Source organism: Ctenopharyngodon idella, chromosome 20 (genome assembly GCF_019924925.1).
Source record: "Ctenopharyngodon idella isolate HZGC_01 chromosome 20, HZGC01, whole genome shotgun sequence".
Taxonomy (NCBI): Eukaryota; Metazoa; Chordata; class Actinopteri; order Cypriniformes; family Xenocyprididae; genus Ctenopharyngodon; species Ctenopharyngodon idella.
The window spans coordinates 23,058,113-23,077,482 of NC_067239.1; the positions used below are offsets into that span (position 1 = coordinate 23,058,113).

The 19,370-nt window shown below is 38.4% G+C and overlaps 3 protein-coding genes across 9 annotated transcripts in view; 2 read left to right on the top strand and 1 right to left on the bottom strand.

Moving 5' to 3' along the window:
• Positions 1–563: 563 nt before the first annotated feature.
• Positions 564–8,489, top strand: hnrnpub (heterogeneous nuclear ribonucleoprotein Ub). 2 transcript variants are annotated; one of them, XM_051876415.1, is made up of 13 exons: positions 564–1,208; positions 2,264–2,378; positions 4,156–4,229; positions 4,575–4,714; positions 4,806–4,905; positions 5,012–5,124; positions 5,224–5,487; positions 6,147–6,266; positions 6,349–6,646; positions 6,741–7,010; positions 7,148–7,431; positions 7,561–7,659; positions 7,837–8,489. In XM_051876415.1, the coding sequence occupies exons 1-13, from the start codon at positions 746–748 to the stop codon at positions 7,885–7,887; spliced, it is 2,391 nt and encodes a 796-aa protein (XP_051732375.1). In that variant the 5' UTR covers positions 564–745; the 3' UTR covers positions 7,888–8,489. The 2 variants fall into 2 exon arrangements, with proteins under 2 accessions (XP_051732375.1, XP_051732376.1); XM_051876416.1 differs by having other exon boundaries at positions 567–1,181.
• Positions 8,490–9,656: 1,167 nt separating this feature from the next.
• On the bottom strand, positions 9,657–12,648 carry lft1 (lefty1). Of its 2 annotated transcripts, XM_051876420.1 has the most exons (4): positions 12,132–12,648; positions 11,699–11,942; positions 11,347–11,586; positions 9,657–10,715 (listed from the first exon to the last, which is right to left on the bottom strand). In XM_051876420.1, exons 1-4 carry the CDS (start codon positions 12,565–12,567, stop codon positions 10,391–10,393), a joined length of 1,245 nt encoding a protein of 414 aa, XP_051732380.1. In that variant the 5' UTR covers positions 12,568–12,648; the 3' UTR covers positions 9,657–10,390. The 2 variants fall into 2 exon arrangements, with proteins under 2 accessions (XP_051732380.1, XP_051732381.1); XM_051876421.1 differs by lacking the exon at positions 9,657–10,715 and having other exon boundaries at positions 11,137–11,586.
• A 3,696-nt stretch (positions 12,649–16,344) lies between these two features.
• Positions 16,345–19,370, top strand: part of cdc42bpab (CDC42 binding protein kinase alpha (DMPK-like) b) — a 62,802-nt gene continuing 59,776 nt past the window's right edge. Inside the window, exon 1 of one of the 5 annotated variants that reach the window (XM_051876407.1) lies at positions 16,345–17,391. In XM_051876407.1, the coding sequence (XP_051732367.1) occupies positions 17,214–17,391 (178 nt within the window). In that variant the 5' untranslated portion in view covers positions 16,345–17,213. The remainder of the gene's footprint in view (positions 17,392–19,370) is intronic. The other 4 variants (XM_051876409.1, XM_051876408.1, XM_051876411.1 and 1 more) reach the window with 4 other exon arrangements.

Here is a 19,370-nt window from a genome sequence, read left to right on the forward strand (position 1 = left end):
TACAAATACAATTCATATAAGTGAAATGTCATTTTTAGAAAGGCCATGTCATATAGGCCTATGAATGCATTTACATTTGCAATGATCATTAAAGAATTTTACAGTGCCAGTAAATCATCTTGTCAGGGTAATAATATATAATCATAATTTTAAAAAGAAAAACTTAATTCAAAGGGGAAGTTTTGATAACTCATTGACCGATATTTGTTCTTGATTTAAGCATAAACTCACTTAATTTTGTTCAGTTGTTTAATTTTACATTTGCATCTCAAGTGAATGTATCCTGATTTAAAGATGTTTAAATATTTGTATTGGAAAACAAGACAAAAATACTAAGGAAGATATCCATTACTGCAAAGCATGCAACATTTAATGAGATGATTTTATGAATTTAAGACTTTCTGCTCTGATTTAAGATCGTTTTAAGGCCTTAATTTGTGTAAGGGCACATTAAAACCCGCAGAAACCCTGCTTGTATGAGCCAAAATGAATAGTCTTTATGGTCGTATGCATCTACGAGGATCATTACGGTTGAACACGCCCATGTTCCTTGTTTGCAATTGTATTGGGAGGGGTCTAGCACCCAAGGCGCCATTGAATTGTTTTGCCGGTGGACAGACGCAGAATCACCGCGGCTGTGCGCAATTCAGAGAAGCAAAGCGGCCGTCGGCTCTCTCCCTGGATTGCAATATTCTAACAATCGAGTCTTTTAGTTTTCATAGACCATCTACATTAAACCGACAACATGAGTGAAATCAACGTAAAAAAGCTTAAGGTGAACGAGTTGAAGGACGAGCTGAAGAAGCGTCAGCTTTCCGACAAGGGATTGAAGGCCGAGCTTATGGAGCGGCTGCAGGCCGCGCTCGATGCAGAGGCCCAGGCCGAAGAGGCAGAAGCTGTCGCTGCAGAAGCACCAAAAGAAAACGAGGCCGATGGAAACGGTGTTGCAGTCGAACAAGAATGCATAGGTGAAGAAGAGCCAGAGGGCGAGAGCATGGAGGCCGAGGAGCAAAATGGAGACGGTGGTGATGCTGCTGTTTTAGGTGATGGCCAGGACGACGAAATGGGCGAAGAGGAGGAGGATGGGGACGCCGGCGTGGAAATGGACAAAGCCTTTGATGAAGATGAAGAGGAGGAGGACGACGACGACGAGATCATTGACAAAATCGACGATGAAGACGGTGAGCCTGAATCTCATCCATTAGAGGGTGAGCTTTTTGCGTTAAAAATGGCTTTCTAGACGCCGGGAGTATCATGTTCACGTGCGCTTTGAAGCCGGTGAGATCATCGTTTAGCATACGTGGCTAACGGCTAACCGGTGGCTATTGTGTAGATAGCTAACGAGCTAATTCTGTCGGTTTCACTTTACTAGCTTGTGCATTTCAACGTTTTCTAACTCAGTTGAGTTTAAGAATTTGAAGTGTTTTTTTGTTTTTGTTTTAAGTCGTGTCAGCAAAGCTACTCAAATCACCCGCGCGAGCCTTTTGTTGTTAGTTGGGTTGTTGGCTATTGTTGATATTGCGTTACTATTAAAGGTATATTTTATAGTCTAGTGTACAGCTAACGAATTTCTATGCTTTATTGTACTGTTTTGGTCGGTTTTGCTTCTTTCAGAAAACGCGAATTGTCTCGCGTGAGGATCGCCTCGTTGCATGCTCATGGCGGGTCGGCCTCGAGCGGATACATACGTTGCTCTGCACAAAACCTTACGCTAGATAATGCAAAAGTGCGGGGATTATAGTGAAATAATATATTCTCGGCGGGTGATACCGTTAGGTGTATTATACGATGGAAGAAAAGTACTTAGAGCCTCGAAAGAAAGGTGCATTGTGTAGTTTCGGTTCAGATTGCTAGAAGGCGCCATTTGCTTCCGTACAAGGTCAGTTCAGGATAATGTGTTGATGTTGTTGTCCAGTTATTTGTCGTCAAAGAAAATAGGCTAAATATGCAAAACAAAACAAAAATAAAAACATGTATTTGTTGTGAATGCATTACATATTGTAGAGAAAAGCACTTAACACAACGAAGAGTAATTGTACCACCCACATTCTTGTCTGATCTGCTTTATGCAATCAGATCAGTGCTTGCAGTTTGAATCCTGAATGCCATAATGACATAACCAAGCAAAGTATTCTGTCTGATCAGAGGTGGTCGGTTCATTTTGTAACTCTGAAGTCCGAGCACTCCTGTCGTGTGGGCCACCCTTAAAACCCAGGGTCCAACACGTCCGGGCATTTCATTACTGTTTGTTTTATTTTCAAAGGGGATGCGGACAAAGACATCAGTGCTGATCAGAAGAATAAGAAGGGTGTTAAGAGACGCCGAGAGGAACATGGAAGGGGCTACTTTGAATTTATTGAAGAAAGCAAATACAGCCGGTAAGGATGGGAGTAATGGCCTTCATTATCCCCGAAGTGCCACTTTTAATATATATATTGGCTTTAAGTGCCAATGCCTTACCTAGAAAAATGCAACCCTCATCTACCTCTTAAAGTAAAACTTTGTTGGGGGTCATTCCAGGCTAATTCAAAATACCTTACCTTCAGAAACCTCATGAAACTACAACATTTTAAAAGTGCTCAGTTGGAAAAAAACAATGGTATTGTCACACACACACACACACACTGTTGTCAGGCTGACTGTATGCGCGTGTGGCGATTCAGACAGTGACCAAAGCAATGACGATATCACAAGATGCGGCTTCTGTCTTGGCGGGGGGCAGTGGCGTAGAGTTTGTATCGCACAGTGCTTCATTACGTAATGGGGCGCTTAAGTAATGGTAATTGTTTCAATCTTCAGATCTTCCTTCGTCGTTTGTATTTGTGTATTTTTATTTTTTCCGTTTACTTTGTATAATCTAATTCTGAAAGGTTAAATGTTATATTCTTTGTGTTTTTTTTTTTTTTTTTTTTTTTGTGTTTTTGGATAAATTGTAAAGATCTGTAATGACTTTTCCTTTTAAAGTTTTTCATTTGTGGTCATCAGGTAAGTACAACCAACCATTCGCAGACTCTTGCAACTCTTCACATTGCATTAAGAAAAGGAAATATTTTTACTTCTATAATGCATGTTCTTTCTCTAAGTGTGTGGTGCTAAATTCCAGACAGAAACATTAAGAATCTTCTGCCAAGGTTTTCTGAGTGAACCAATGTTTATATAGCTAATTGTCTTAGTCTGCTTCTTTCCTTTCAGCATATGGAGCAAAAAAAGTAAATATTTTAGTATATCTGAATTACAAATGGAGGGTCTCAAGCCTGAAAAATCTCAAGTTGTTTGATACTTTGAGTCATACTGTAGAAGCTATTTTTTTCTAACAGAAATTCAAGCAATATCTGATCCAGTTACCAATGTCAGCCACTGGTTTATTGAAGGGATCTTCTAGACAGGGACATCACTTGAATTTATAGGGCCTGGGGGAACTTTATTATGGTGGCAACTCCCATACTCTCAGAAATGTAAAGACTAGTTTAATAGCCCTGTCGTTACAGCCTGAGATGACATCTGTGGCATGCTCTTGGTTACCATGGAAAACAGTTTCACCACCTCCTTCACTTTGTAAAAACAAGTGCTATAGATATACTATTCGCTATCTACATGCTTGTTTTCTTAAAACAAATACAGATGGTCACATTTCTATTTTAGAATGGTGGATTTTGTCATGACAGCAAAATTCCACTTCTAGATGTCCCTCATAAAACTATTATTCTAAGTTTGCTGTATATATATAAAATATTCATTTGAACCATTTTTTGTTGTAGTCTTTTGTGTTTTCTGTATAGGCAAAGATATGCCAAAATAGGACTTTATATAAATACCCTTAGACCTTTTCAGACCATGACTTCATAAAACAAAAAGGGCAACACCTTCTCCATGTAGCAAGACATTGCCATTTTTATTTCACCAACAAGTTTTCTTTCAGGCTTCGTCATGGGGTAACCTGGTAAGCAATGATGGCCAATTTGCATTCATAATTGTGAATTCACAAAACAGTTAAAATGTTATAAGCAGTCATTGTAAGGTAATGCAAATCTACTGTTGATGCTGCTTGTGGCTATGAGGAAGGACCTCACCTGGACATGGGAAGCATGCCAATCCATCACAGTACAATTTGTCTGCTTCACTCATTGAATTAATTGCTTATTACCTCTATTTCAGGGCCAAGTCTCCCTTGCCACCTCTGGAGGAAGAGGATGAAGAGTTTGACGACACACTGGTCTGCCTGGATCCCTGTGAGTGCTTTTAGAAATGAAGATCCACCGCTGTGTTCCTCATGCCAGAGTCCAGTATATCAAACATAGTTTAAAAAAGTTGTCTTTTTTTTTTTATATAAATATCAACCTATTTTAGAGTTTTACCTTGTGTAGGTTTTTAAATTGCTTTTTTATAGAAGCTATATCTTGTTATTTGCCATAAAAATAGGCAAGGAAGCTGGCATGGTGTTTGTTAAACGCTAACCAACCAACCCTTAAATGTTAAGAGCTGCATTGACCAGGATTGTAGAAATGTTATAAACTGTTAATAAGTTGCCGTTCTTGGACTAAAAAAACTCATTTCAATTTTCTCTGTCTCTGTAGACAATTGCGACCTTCATTTCAAAGTCTCCCGAGACCGATACAGCGCCTCCTCCCTTACCATGGAGAGTTTTGCTTACCTTTGGGCAGGTGGCCGTGCCTCCTATGGTGTAAACAAGGGTAAAGCCTGCTTTGAAATGAAGGTGAGTACTGTGGCATTTTTATGTAAACTCATGAGAAAGTGATTAATTTTGGATCAGTACGTTACTTATTATTTGTCTCTTGCGTTTGCAGATCACTGAGAAAATCCCAGTCAAGCATTTAAACAGCAAAAACATGGACTTCCATGATGTCCATATTGGCTGGTCCCTGTCTAATGGAAGTCTTTTGCTGGGTAAGCGCAGCCAGTTACTATTAACATTGTCCCTATGTGGCCACAATGTATGATTATGCAGCCCTGTTTAATTTTTTAACACATGATTGTTATGTTTCTGTTTTAGGTGAGGAGGAGCATTCCTACTCCTATTCAGGCAAAGCGAAGAAGACTTCAAACTGTGTGACTGAAGACTACGGGGAGAGTTTTGATGAAAATGACGTCATTGGCTGCTTCATTGTAAGAAGTTTGCATCTTACTCAGAATAATTGTTTTTCCCTGTTAGTTCACATTTATTCTTATGTACTTTGTGGTAATTTTGTTCTTTATCTCACCTAGAATTTTGAAGCAGATGAAGTGGAGATTTCATATTCCAAAAATGGCAAGGATCTTGGTGTGGCTTTCAAAATCAATAAGGAGTCCTTGGCTGAACAAACTCTGTTCCCCCATGTTCTTTGCCACAACTGTGCTGTTGAGTTCAATTTCGGCCAGAACGAGACACCATTCTTCCCTCAGGTGGAGGGTTTCACCTTCCTGCAGCAAATTCCTGCTGATGTGCGTATCAGAGGACCTAAGGGACCTGAGACCAAGAAAGATTGCGAGGTACCACCCTTCCCCACTTTTTTTTTTTTTTGTTTCTTTCTACCTATGAACTTTGAAATATGAAACATGAATAATTAAGTTATTAAATTACTTTAATTCAGCAAGGATACACTAAATTTGTTACAAAAGATTACAAGAAATGCTGTTTTTAAAACTTTCTATTCATCAAAGAACCCTAAAAAAAAGTTATCACTGTTTCCACAAAAATATAAAGTAGCACAGCTGTATTCAACATTGATAATAAAAAATGTTTCTTGAGCACTAAATTGGTGTATTTGATTTCTGAAGAAAAATTAATATTTTCCATCACAGGATTAAATTGAATTTTAAAATATATTAAAATATAAGTTATTTTAAATAGTAGTAATATAATTAATATTATTACTAATAAATAATTACTGTTTTCATAGTATTAAATTATATTTTATGTTGTATTAAGATATATTAAAACAGAAAAAATGTTTCACAGTATTTTTACTTTATTTTTTGGTCACATTTAGCCTTGATGAGCATAAGACCTCTTTCAAAATGAAAGATTTTGAATGGTAGTATATAAAAAAATAACCTATAAACATTCACAACACGTGAAACAACATGAAAATGGTTAATATTTGTTCATGCATTGATATAATGATTGTAATCACTATGTTGTTTTCAAGGTGATCGTTATGGTTGGCCTTCCTGGATCTGGAAAAACTGCTTGGGTAAAGAAACATGTTGAAGAGAACCCTGGGAAGTTCAACATCCTCAGCACCAACACCATCTTGGAGAAGATGATGGTGTGTATTTTTTACATTTTTGTCCAGTCTTTCTTAATTTCTGTCTTATTTTCTTGTCTAATCTCTTTTTTTGGACTTGCAGATTGGCAGCATGAAGAGGCAAAACAAAGACACAACAAAGCTCTCAGCCATTTCTCAGCGTGCTCCCTTGTTCCTGGGCAAGTTTATTGAAATTGCAGCCCGCAAAAAGAGAAACTATATATTGGATCAGACGAATGTCTCTGCACCGGCCCAGAGAAGGAAGATGTGTCTGTTTGCTGGCTTTCAACGCAAAGCTGTAGTGATCTTCCCCACAGATGAGGCCCTTAAGGAGAGAGCTCAGAAGAAAGCGGAAACCGATGGCAAAGATGTACCCGAACATGCCGTTCTAAAAATGAAAGGTAAGATGTGATGTCATTTCCCCACTGCAAAACCAACCTGGTACATAAAATAGGAACGTCAGGAATACAAAATGTTTTTTTCTCATCTCTACAGGGATCTACACATTGCCAGAGGTTGGAGACTGCTTCTCAGAGGTCACCTATGTGGAACTGCAGAAGGAGGAGGCCGTCAAGCTCTTGGAGCAGTACAAGGAAGAGAGTAAGAATGCTTTGCCACCAGAGAAGAAGGCCAACCAGGGTACCTTGACCCCCAGAAAGGGAGGCGGACGAGGCAAAGGGCCTAAGAACCAGTTCAGTAGAGGTGGTGGTCCAGGCCCACGTGGAGGCAGAGGTGGATTCCAGCCCCGTGGAAACTTCAGAGGGCGTAAGGGTCTTTTTATGGACTAATACAAAACTTTTGTACAAGATGTGCTCTTCAGTGAGCTGCAGTTGAATCGGTTAAAATAAGTTATATTTATAATTTTAAATGGTTTTTTTTTTTTTTTTTTTTTTCCCTTTCAGTACCAGTACCACCTCGTGTTGGTGGTTTTAACCGCCACCCACGTGGCTACATGCCACCACCACCACCACCACCTGTCTACCGAGGAGGGTTCCACAGCCGAGGCAACTTCAGCAGAGGTGGAGCCGGTGGGATGCCCAGCCGGGGAATGGCTCCCAGGGGTGGCCACATGAGGGGAGGGCACATGAGGGGCAGCAGAGGTGGAGCAATGAGCCGTGGAGGGCCTGCAAACAGAGGTAACATGCACCGCGGCGGTGGACCCAACCACAGAGGACAATTTCAGCAGGTTAGTTTGTGTCTTTGGTTGCAACCAAATACACTACTCTTCAAGTAGTCAGACCACAAACTTTTGAAATGTACATCTTATAAACCTCAGTTTGATATGGAGGGTAATTTTGAATTTTCACATTCTTAGAAATTCCGCGGTAGAGGAGGCCACCAGCAGAATCGTGGTGGTTTTGGCAACAAAAACGGGTCTTTCGCCCAAGCCTTCAACCAGAGTTGGCAACAAGGGGTGAGTACAGTTATGTATATTGTTGAGAAAGGTAATATTTTATTGGGTCACAAATGAGATATTTTGTACACTTCCCATGAGAAATCCATAAACAGATTGGCTATAGTTTCCAGAATATTTTATAACAAAATCAAATTGTAGTCCATTTGACTGATGAAACTTTCTTTGACCCCTTAGTTCTGGAACCAGAAGCCATGGAATCAACAGTACCACCCAGGATATTACTAAGTGCACATTTGTATTAAAGACTCATGGCCTCTGTTGCACTGAGATGCACAGCCACAGAATATCCATCCACTTTTACGGTCCTTGTTTATTGTAATTTTTTTAAAGGAAGTCCATTTTTAAATGAGAAGCAAGTGGCAAACAAACATTCCGCCTCTGAAGTAAACAGTCTACGTTCTACATAGATATGTGATGGCTTCACTCTCTCAGATTTTTTTGTAAAATGTATTTCTTCCCCCTTTTTATTTTGTATCACAGCTTTGATATATTGTTATATCAGGAATCACTGCATATGTCTTGCTTTGAATTTCAGGGTTGTGAATTTTATTCTGTAAAATGTCATTTTTACTCAATGTAAATTATTATTTTATTATTTTAAGTTTTTGCGTAAGTTGTAGTGTTTAAAAATCCGTACGGACCTTAATCTTTTTGAAGCTTTTGTCAATAATCATTCATATTTGCTCAGCATATTTACTCATGTTCAGTGGAGTTAAAATATTGTTCTCAATTTACTATTTGCATATTCAAGTTTTTTTTTTCTTTGTTAGCCCAGACTGTAACAGTTACTTCATAGGTTTGCAATAAAAGATGTGCTTGCTTTTCTATGACCTTTTTATGGCTTTTGACTGATATCTTGAACAATCTATTTCAAAGAGCCTTTGAATGTCAATCAGATTTGTCTCTTAATTGAGCACCGTAAGACCGTTCTTTATTGTCTTCCTGTCTCGTAGGGCATACGGTGGAAATATTTGTAAATCGTTTAGTTAATGTAACTTTTTAAATGCACTGCATAGTTACAAAAGTAAATATGCATAAAGAAGCCACAATGAAACATGTATATTCATTTGAGCTTATTTACACAATTCAGCATGGTCAACAATAACTTCATCAAAGATATGTGCGTTAAGCTTGCTAGTACTTTTGAGTAGCATTTTGTGGCAACACATTTTAAAATGGCTTTACAGAATCTTTTAAGTAACCACTATATTGATCTATTTAATAATGCTACTTACCCATTTCTGGTGCACAGTTTGGACCATTTTACTACAGGAGAACATATTTCCTTTGGGATTAATTTGGCAAATAGTGGCCTTGATAACAGTTTTAGATATAACAGCCAGCACATAAGCAAATTCTTTTATATGCTAAATTCTCAAATGCATTATTAATGTTACATTGAGCAAGCTGTGAAATACTGCAGAGTTGAAGGTCATCAGAATTTACTAACTGATACAGATTTTCGCAATTTAAATGACTGCGTTTTGATACTCATCATTCAGACCACAATAGTCTCTGGAAATCACATTCACCCCCTGATCACATCAGTAAGATATCCTGATTTTCATCAAGACAGGCCCTTGACTTGTTTCAATTAATATTTTTCTTATAAAGTGCCAAATGGCCAAAGAAAAAGGGCAGCTATTTTTGACTTAAATTTGGTGTATTTTATCATGATGTAATAGTTTAAATGGGATTTTTTTTTTTAACTATACCATTTAAATTGATGTAAAGGTAACTTATTTCGGAAAGGGTTTTTTATATGTTTTTGTTTTTTCTTTAAATGATTTCATGTGGGATGAGATAATGACCCTGTCCCTTATAAAATTAGTGGATATAGCATGGCATGAGAGATTTGTGATGATTGTTTTGCTACACAGACCTTGCTTGTGCTATTTTGAGGATGAAAAGTGTCTACTATTAAAAATGTGGCATTATGTGTTATTGAGAGATGACAGGTGGAATGGTTTATGATGTTTGTATTTTGGCATTAATTATTTTTTTTTTTCAACGAGATGAATGTTAAAGTGTTTCATAATGTAAGGAAATGTGTCATTAAATAATGTAATAAACCTTGATAAATTGTGTTTTGTTCTCTAATGCAAAGTATTTTTCCTAATATCACTGTTTTGACTGATAACCACTATTATTATTATTATTTTATTTTATTTTATTTTTTTTGGTGAAACCTATTTGGACTATGTATCAGAACCCTTTACACTGTTATTTATGTATATTTAAATAAGGATCTTGACACTTAACTTCTTTTTAAACTACAAATTGTTCTGTTTAATAAGTGATTATTTGTGTGTGTAGAGTAAACAAAAACATAACTAGGCTATTTACGTCTGCTTTCCATGTGGCCATCTGCAAACACTGGAATATGCAAATGTTTATTTGGTTTAAGAACAGGGAAAGTCACTAAATGAGTAAAGAAGGTTTCAATGAAAAATAGTTTAATTTATATTCAGTCAAAGTGTGACATACAACAAACTCATTCTATTTACTGCTCAAAATATAACATCTACAACTCAATCTTTTCCTTTCATATGGCATATACAAATGCAAAAATAAATGCATATCAATTTAGCAATATTTACAAATTTATACAAAGTGCTTAAGGTATGTCATAAAGGTTAAGTTGCCAACACCCTTTCTTAGCCTTAGCCTTTAACAAAGTAGGCTACAGTGCGTCATGATGACTGGTGGTCGATGGCAAATGGCATATTCATACAACTGAAATATTATCCATTGCACATCCACACTTTTCAACAATCATGTTTGGGAATTCAGCCACCTCAATTTCAGTATAATCTCCCTTTTTCACTAAATACATCATCGGTAGCGGCGCGCTCTCCACAACCGCGCACTTTCTCTCTCCGTAACCGTAATTACGCTTGGGCTGCCGGCAGCCTCCGTTGCATCGGAACGCCTGATACCCAGAGGGTTCGATGATCCAGTACTGGGTCCAAGTCAAAGCTCGGAAATTGATGAAGTATTTTTCCCTGCAGCACATTTCACTGTCTTTATTGGTTTCACAGTCTCCACTAGACCTGCAAAGTGAACAATAAAAGAATATTAACACATTGAGCGTTTTAAATGAAACACATTCGTTTCATTTTTAAGAAATTAATTCCGTAGGCTAACATTTTACAGCCCATGTTACACATAAATCACATGTAAAAATATGTCATTACAACAACAATAGGGTGATTATTTTGACTATTTTACATTTTGAACATTAAACTTATATAGCCTAACTTAGCCCAATAAAAAGTAGACCTATAATTGCCACAATTTCATTATGTAAATACATAGTATTACATACAATGTACGAGAATACATAGCCTAGTATATGAGAATACATACATATATTCTCAAATAATAATATATATATAATATTATATTTTTAAACAACCTACTAATAGGCTAATAACTGAGAATGTAGCCTAAATGAAGCAAATTAGCACATAGGCTAAATAGCCTACTTTTTTATAAAAATTACGTGATGGTAAATGTTACGTTTCATTAAAATTAAGGATATTAAAGAAACAAAATAAAAAAAATATTTTAATTTCTTCTTTAAAACTATAATACTTTTTCACAAGGTGTAGCCTAATACAAGGTAGCTAGGCCTACTTCAGAAAAAAAAAATCGAATATTAAGAAATGAAGCGACGCCTACCCAAACTCCTCGAGGTTGAGGGTGTAAAGAACAAGCTCAGGTTTTCCCAGAGTGTTGTCGTTTGGATCTTGAGTTGTGAAGTGGACACACTTGGCCATCTCTGCCGCGTAACTGCCGGGTCTCTCGCCCTCGATCCACACCTCAAGGTGCATGGGCATCTCCATTCGGCTCTTCGACCAATAGTGTACCGCCTGGGTGACATCAAAGCTCTTCCAGCCGGTTTCGTGAATGGGAATCAACCTGAGGAGGTAATGGTTCTGACAATTAGCATGCATGTTCCTTAACGCCAATCAGCAGTGGAATTAGCATAATGAGGAAAGAATAATGCCTGTCTGTGGCCGTCTCTGCTTACCTGGAATCCACTAGTGAAGTTCGGTTTGACCCGTCTTCCAGAGGTTCCACCCAGTAGATGCTCACCCTGGCGTTGTTGACGGGCCTATGGCCCTTTCTCTCTGGGATGGAGCGCTTCTGTGGGGCTTTCTTGAACAGTTTCAATTCTGCCATGGTCACTTCACTGTTCTCAGGGATTCTTGATGTCATCTCAAAGACCACACGTTGACGTGTCGTGTCAGAATATACAAATTCACCAGAGATGTCTGGAATGGACGAGAGCAATTTATTTATTTATTTATTAAAAACTACACATTTTCATTTAGCTTATTTACATGTTCATTTGCATGGCACATTTTATGAACTACATTTTAGTATTTAATTTCAGTTTACCAGCTGTTTGTCTCTAAATATTATTATTAATTGTGCATTTTAATTAAGCAAATTAATCTTACCTGCATTGCCAGGGATTCCCCTCAGGATGCCGGCTAAACTGGGAAGCGAGCGGCGTTTCCTTGCGTGGTGCAGTTTCAGCATGGAAATATATTTGTTCTTAATGTGCGCTGGAATAACAAGGTTCTCCAGATCCCTCTTGTGAATTTTCGGAATTTCACTAAGTCCCAGTTTCTTTAGCAGAGCCTCTTTCATGTCTTCGTGGGTGAAACCCCTGACCATCGCGAAAAGTGCTGCGCAAAGGAGGCAAGCGGCACGGATTGAGGACATCTTCAATGTGAAGGTGCAGGAGAAGTTCTGAGTCTGTGTTGCTGTTCGCGGGCTGAAATGAATGTGCTTTGACAGCGGCCCGTCCTTATATGTACCCGTAAGACCCCCAGTTGTTCGCACTTTGTCAAAGGGGTGGTGACTGACATCAGAGGGAAGGTGAACATACATGAAAGCCACGATTCATCGGAGAACTTAAAACTAGAATGATAATTCAAATAACCAATTTTCATTCACATAGGCTAATAATAATAATAATAGGCTAATTTTAATTATAATAGGCTACATAATAATAAAAAAATTTCCTATTTCCAGATCGATAGATAGACAGACAGAAAGACAGATGAGAGATTAGATAGATAGATAGATAGATAGATAGACAGACAGACAGATGAGAGATAGATAGACAAAAATATTATAGATTATAGATAGACTGAAAGAGACAGATGATAGATAGATAGATAGAAAGACAGACAGATTATAGATAGATAGATAGATAGACAGATTATAGATAGACAGACTGAAAGACAGACAGATGATAGATAGACAGATGATAGATAGATAGATAGATAGATAGATAGATAGATAAAAAGACAGACAGATGATAGATAAATAGATAGATAGACAGATAGAAAGAAAGACAGATGATAGATAGACAGACAGACAAGATGATAGAAAATAGGTAGATAGATAGATAGATTATAGATAGATAGATAGACAGATTATAGATAGATAGACAGACAGATGATAGATAGACAGACAGATGATAGACAGACAGACAGACAGACGAGATAAAGACAGACAAGATGATAGAAAATAGGTAGATAGATAGATAGACAGATTATAGATAGACTGAAAGACAGACAGATGATAGATAAACAGACAGACAGATGAGATAGATAAAAAGACAGATGATAGAAAATAGGTAGATAGATAGATAGAAAGACAGATTATAGATAGATAGAGACAGATTATAGATAGATAGATTATTGATAGACTAAAAGAAAGACAGATGATAGATGATTATGCAATTTAACAAAACAAGTTCGTTTTTGCAATACAAGCAATAGTTAACATAATTCTGTATGAATATCTGTATTGCTGACATACAGCGTTCTTCTTGTGTGGATTTACCGATGACCTTCCAGACATGGTGAACCTAGAACGCACCCTCCTTTCCAGTTTGCATGTGCACGTTGATGTAGCACCCTTGTTCCTCATGTGTACATTCCCCTGGACATTGTAAAACATTCCTAGTCTGGCAAGAGTCTGTCAATACAGAGTTTTCAGTCCCTCTGTCTAAGCAGCGTTCTGATCGCCCTCGCTGCAGGCCCATCATCATTGGGTGGCCTGAGGGATTAGATGTTTATTCGAAGACCACCATCCTTCTGCTTGATGCACAGATTAAAATTATTAGGCAAACAGACTGTTTAATCCAGGGCTGCAGTATGGATGTGGATTGGGAGGCTCTTCACAGGTTGGTGATTATCTGATTCCATTGCCAGATTTGCCATTCCTTGTTTGGTCACACTAACATTAGAAGAGGGGCTAGTGGCACTGAGGGCCCAGTGTCTAAGTATGTGTATTGGCCCCTCTATTTGCTCTAAGATGTCAGACAGACTAAAGGAGCTCACAGGAAGAACAGATGACAAATGACTGGCTGGAGATGGAGGCAAATTAATGCAATACAAATGCAGAATCAGACAAAAGAGCTCACTGTTTGAGCCCACAGGAGTATTACCATATCTGCTGCAAGAAATGATTAAGTAGTCATCTGCTAATATTTGGCCTAAAAAACTAGATACACTTATATTTCTCCAAATAGTTTAGAAGTAGTTTGTTTGAATATCTGGTAATAAGTCTGGAATATGAAATGTGAATAAGTATATATAGGCTATATATATATAAAAAAAATGATGCTATATGTTGCATTTAAAACTCTATTAACAGTCAGGTTAGTTAGATGTGAAATTAATTGCCAACAATCCTCAGTCTAGGGATCTGCTTGACTCATTTTGTACAATACACATGGTGCACGAGCAAACTGAAGTGCAGGATCCTTGTGTGATTTCTGTCAGTCTTCTGTCCTTCCCTTGTCGATTATTTTGAGGCCCTTTTGTCAATCTAAGTACCATCTAATTCTCACGGGTAGTATATCCTTAATCAAAGGATGGAGGTACACGCCAATAAACAAAACATGCGCTAATTAACACCTCTCTACTACATACGAAAGACAGCCCTATTCAAACGGATCCCGCCTCGGTTTGATAAAACAACAAACAATTCGACGTCATGAAGGTAACGACTGTAAATATTGCTGCATTGAAAATTCAGTGTTCTCCTTGTCAGTGATTAAGATCATAATCGTGAAAATGCATATCCGATAGGCTACAGATATAGGCCTATGCTATATAATATAGCCTATATATTTTTGTAAAATAGCTCATTTTAAACGTGCTTAAGGATGTTTATTGTTGAAACAAATTCTCATGGTCAGAAGAAATTAATAACTGAATGTTAACTTCCTGTTCAACATTCCCTACATCCTGCCGCAGTTTGGTTCTGACATCAAATGTTTTGACATGAAAGACACGATTAGCACCTTATTAGGCTTGGTGTGGCAATTGTCAGATTGAGATTTATAGAAGAATGTTTATGAAATACGCCACCTTGAGAAGAGAAGATGTCACAAACGTCAAACGCTTTCACGTGAACAGCTGTGCTTTGACATTTTCGTTTGATGTGACAAATATGTTTTGCTACTCTATCGAAATAAGGCTTTTATTAAAATAGTGGCATATTAGGCTATATGAAAATACGAACATATATTTGCATCTCATTTTTAAATTTTATTCGCAGACATAGCGCCACAGTTTTAAGAAAGGTAAACTAACATTTACAAGCGTATCTGCTACTCTAGAAACGTAAAATAAATACACGGACAATTTTAAATGTCAGAGACGCTCTTGATCGAATTTCCCACTGCAATTGCAATGCAGAATATTGGGCACAAGAGGGCGAAAGTGCTCATTTTTGTTAAGAATAGCAAAGTTTCTGCACAAGAGACCTACTAAATAAGAGAAAACGTGGAAAAGAAACTTCTTTGCGTTTATGCCCATCAATATTCAATAGAAATGACTATTTGAATGAGACAATCACTACCAGTTACCATGCATAAATTGCTTTTGCAAAGTATTGCATTTATTTTGTTTTACAGTGTGTGTGTGTTTATTTTATTTTGTGAATGTAAGAGATCGTTCTTGCATATAAGAATCATTTCAAGAACTCTCAAGGGGCACATAAACCCTCAAGGCTAATAATTAAAGGGACAGTTCACCCGAAAATAAAAAATTCTGTCATCATTTACTCACCCTCAAGTTGTTCCAAACCTGTATTTCTTTCTTCTACTGAACACAAAGGAAGATATTTTTAAGAACATGGGTAACCAAACAGTTGATGGACCCCATTGACCATAGTATGAAAAAATACTATGGAAGTCAATGGGGTCCATCAACTGTTTGAAGAAAGAAAGAAATTCATACATGTTTGGAACAACTTGAGGGTGAGTAAATGATTGCAGATTTTTCATTTTTGGGTGAACTATCCCCCCAAGGGACTACAAAGAACAACGTATAACCATGTATGCTCACATAACACACACGTAAAAAGCATTAAACGTACGAGTAACCAAAAACAAGTTAGTCAAAGTGCGATAAATAGCATAGTCGCGTTCGCCTGCAGAGGTAACCATAGCAACAGTACGTTGCTCGAGCTCTTTCCGTCACCTTCAGACGTAAGTCAACAAAAAAGTCCTGCCGTTTTCAGTTTATTATTTATTTACCACAAGGAAATAACATAACTTGGGTGTTTTGTAATTGTTTAAATAATGTGTTTAGATCATTTGGGTTAAGCGAAACCTCAACGGCACATTACTGACAGAAATCCCTTAAAAAGGTCGACCCCCCCTGAAGGTCAGTGAATAATTGGCGGATAATTCGCACACTGCTCTAATACACTACTCTACTATTTCCCTCCAGCATATTCCTCCATTCCCCGCAGCAGATGCCGTGACGGTCGCCATGATGATGTCGGGTTTTGCCTGCAGCAGCAGCAGCGAGCTGTGAGAGAGAGAGAGGGAGACACACGGCGACCAGGAGCAGAGCAGGGGAAGGCAGCAGAGCAGAGTCCTCCAACGACATGAACGAGGACGCGTATTTTCAGCTCCCCGCCGCAAAGCTTCCCTCGACAAGTGCATATCGCGTAACCGTTTTCGAACCCAAGGCTTGCTCTCTCCGCCAGCGTTTTGTATATACGAAGAGAGGAATTTAAAGGAGAAAAAGCTTGCTAAGGCTTTCGCAGTCCTGCCAGAGGAGGGGCATATGGGGCTTTGTAGCAATGCAGATCCCGTGCTGCTGATGCGCTTTTGTTACTGCATTATGGATAACCACAGATATCATCATATCTCAGGGGATTGCTTTAAACTTCTTTGGTGACTTCTTTTGTAAAGTGTCCTTCAAAGGAGAAGCTGAAATCGGGAATACATAAGCTTAGGTTATATACGTCAAATCCACCGGCCAGGGCAGGGTCGATGGCTGTAAGTTCTATGCATCTAAGGACTGCGAATTTATGATGTTGTGGATTGATATGGACGCATCGGTGCGAGAGGGACCATGATTGACCCCCTTAAGCTCGACTATATTTTTTTGAGCCTTTAAGTTTTTCGGAGCAATCACTCAAGTGTGCCACTGGCCGGTCCCATTTGCTACCGTGGGAGCAAATACTGACCATACTGTGAGGCATCAGCACCATTTGAAACCATGTCTGGAGAGGTGCGTTTGAAGAAGCTGGAGAAACTGATTCTAGATGGCCCATCTCAGTCCAGCGGCCAGTGCTTTAGCGTGGAGACCTTGTTGGATGTTCTTGTCTGCCTTTACGATGAGTGCAATAACTCTCCCCTCAGAAGAGAGAAAAACGTCCTGGAGTTCCTAGACTGGGGTAAGACACATTTCATGCATTGCACGCCTTGTCTTTCACGCGTCCCACACGTCAGTTGTTGTGCGATTCACTGTGACATGCGAGAGGCAAACAAACTATTGTTTTATTGTCTGACGTTAGCCAGCTGCTTAACAGACAAAGTTGCTGTACGGTATTAAGTTGTTTTCGAGGGGAACAGAAATGAAGATGACATCATCTCTAGACTGGTTTGTGCATGAATGTGGAATGTGAAGCTCACCTTAATGAGTCTCTCTGCTTTCTGCTGAAACAAGGTGGATACAGTGCAGAGGGCTTTCATTTTGACAAGGGCCACAAATAAACAAACTAATTTATTTATGGCCTCTGTGCATGTTCACCGGCAGAATAGCATGTGTATTCTTTCTCTTATATATAATTTTCAGGCAGTAGCTAAAGGTGCACTCAGTAATTGTTTGCTAAATTGCTTAAGTTTTACAAATGATGAAGAATCCAGAACACTCAGTCTTCTAGAAAAAGCTGTTATATATATATATATATATATAAACTTGCCTTGCCTAACATGATTGATGGTATGGATCAGCATGCAGTTAAGGGTTAGTTCACCCAAAAATGAAAATTCTGTCATTAATTATTCACCCTCATGTCGTTCCAAACCCGTTTGTCATCTTCGGAACACAAATTAAGATATTTTTGATGAAATCCGAGAGGTATATGACTTGTCCACAGACAGCAATATAATCAACACTTTCAAGGTCCGGAAAGGTACTAAAGACATCGTTAAAACAGTCGACGTGACTGGAGTGGTTCAACCTTAATTTTATGAAGTGACGAGAATACTTTTTGTGCGCAAAAACAAAACAAAATTAACGACTTTATTCAACAATCTCTTCTCTTCCCTGTCATTGTCCTTACGCAGTTGAAGCAGTAAGCACAGTGAAGGATCCGTGTTTACGTCCGAATGCCAGCTCAGTATTGGTCAAAGCTGATCATGTGAACAGCACGACACATTCGTGTGATGCTTATGCAGGAGCCGGCCCAGAGTCCTGCACGTGGCAATTTTATTTAATGGGTGGAAAAATATTTACGTGTCGGGTGCGGTGCAAGTCGGACACGCGGTAGGCACGGGCGGACTGCGGGTCCAATAGCCAAGACTATTTCAACTCAATTTGGTGCAATTGATAGGTGCTTTCAAATGGTCCCGTTCTTATTTGTGTTCACGCTCTGTCTGAAGACTGTTAAAGGCTTACAGCACGATTTGCAAAGCTAAGCATTGTAGCCAATCACGCTGCATCTGATTGAAATCTATAGTGATTATATTAAAGGGAGCGTGCTTTGCTCGCTTTATGTGTTTAATATAGGCTATTCACAATTTGAATAAAAGTTTTAGAATATTTTTCGCACTGCTACAAAGAGGACCAGCGGCCAGGTAAACACTGCTGAGTTTCAGAAGAGACAACCGTGTTTAAATGCAGAGTGAATCTGCTAATATTTACTTTAAGCTTACAGTTAAATAGGCCTACTAAAACATTCTTTGTTCTATTATTTTACTTGTGTTGTTTAATGCAGTGTTTAATTAAATGCAGCAACATATAGAATGCCTAATGTTGGTTTTATTGCTTGTGTTAGGCTACATGAGAAAATGATTTTGGTCTACCTCATGAAGGAGATTTAATGTGGGTGCGGGTCGGTTCGTGGTTTTTATGTCCAAACGGGTCGGGGTTGGGTACAGGCTAAAATTAGTGTTTCTGTTGGATATCGGGTACGGGTTTATCAAACAGGATCCGTGCAGGACTCTGAGCCGGCCAATAACGAGTCGGCAGACTCGGCATTCTGACGTAGAACCTAGAAGCGCTGAACGTAAACAACGTATGAGAATGTCACAGAAGAGAAGATATTGTTGAAGTCGTTATTTTTGTTTTGTTTTTGCGCACAAAAAGTATTCTCGTCACTTCATAAAATTAAGGTTGAACCACTGCAGTCACGTTGACTGTTTTAACGAT

Bases quoted from the DNA above. Each gene is read 5' to 3' on its own strand.
- hnrnpub (XM_051876415.1), top strand. From the start codon at position 746: ATGAGTGAAATCAACGTAAAAAAGCTTAAGGTGAACGAGTTGAAGGAC. The intron at 5,125-5,223 runs GTAAGAAGTTTG...TATCTCACCTAG, and splicing joins ACGTCATTGGCTGCTTCATT to AATTTTGAAGCAGATGAAGT. The intron at 6,267-6,348 runs GTGTGTATTTTT...TTGGACTTGCAG, and splicing joins CCATCTTGGAGAAGATGATG to ATTGGCAGCATGAAGAGGCA.
- lft1 (XM_051876420.1), bottom strand. From the start codon at position 12,567: ATGTATGTTCACCTTCCCTCTGATGTCAGTCACCACCCCTTTGACAAA. The intron at 11,943-12,131 runs GTAAGATTAATT...CGTCCATTCCAG, and splicing joins GGGAATCCCTGGCAATGCAG to ACATCTCTGGTGAATTTGTA. The intron at 11,587-11,698 runs GTAAGCAGAGAC...TTACCTCCTCAG, and splicing joins ACTTCACTAGTGGATTCCAG to GTTGATTCCCATTCACGAAA.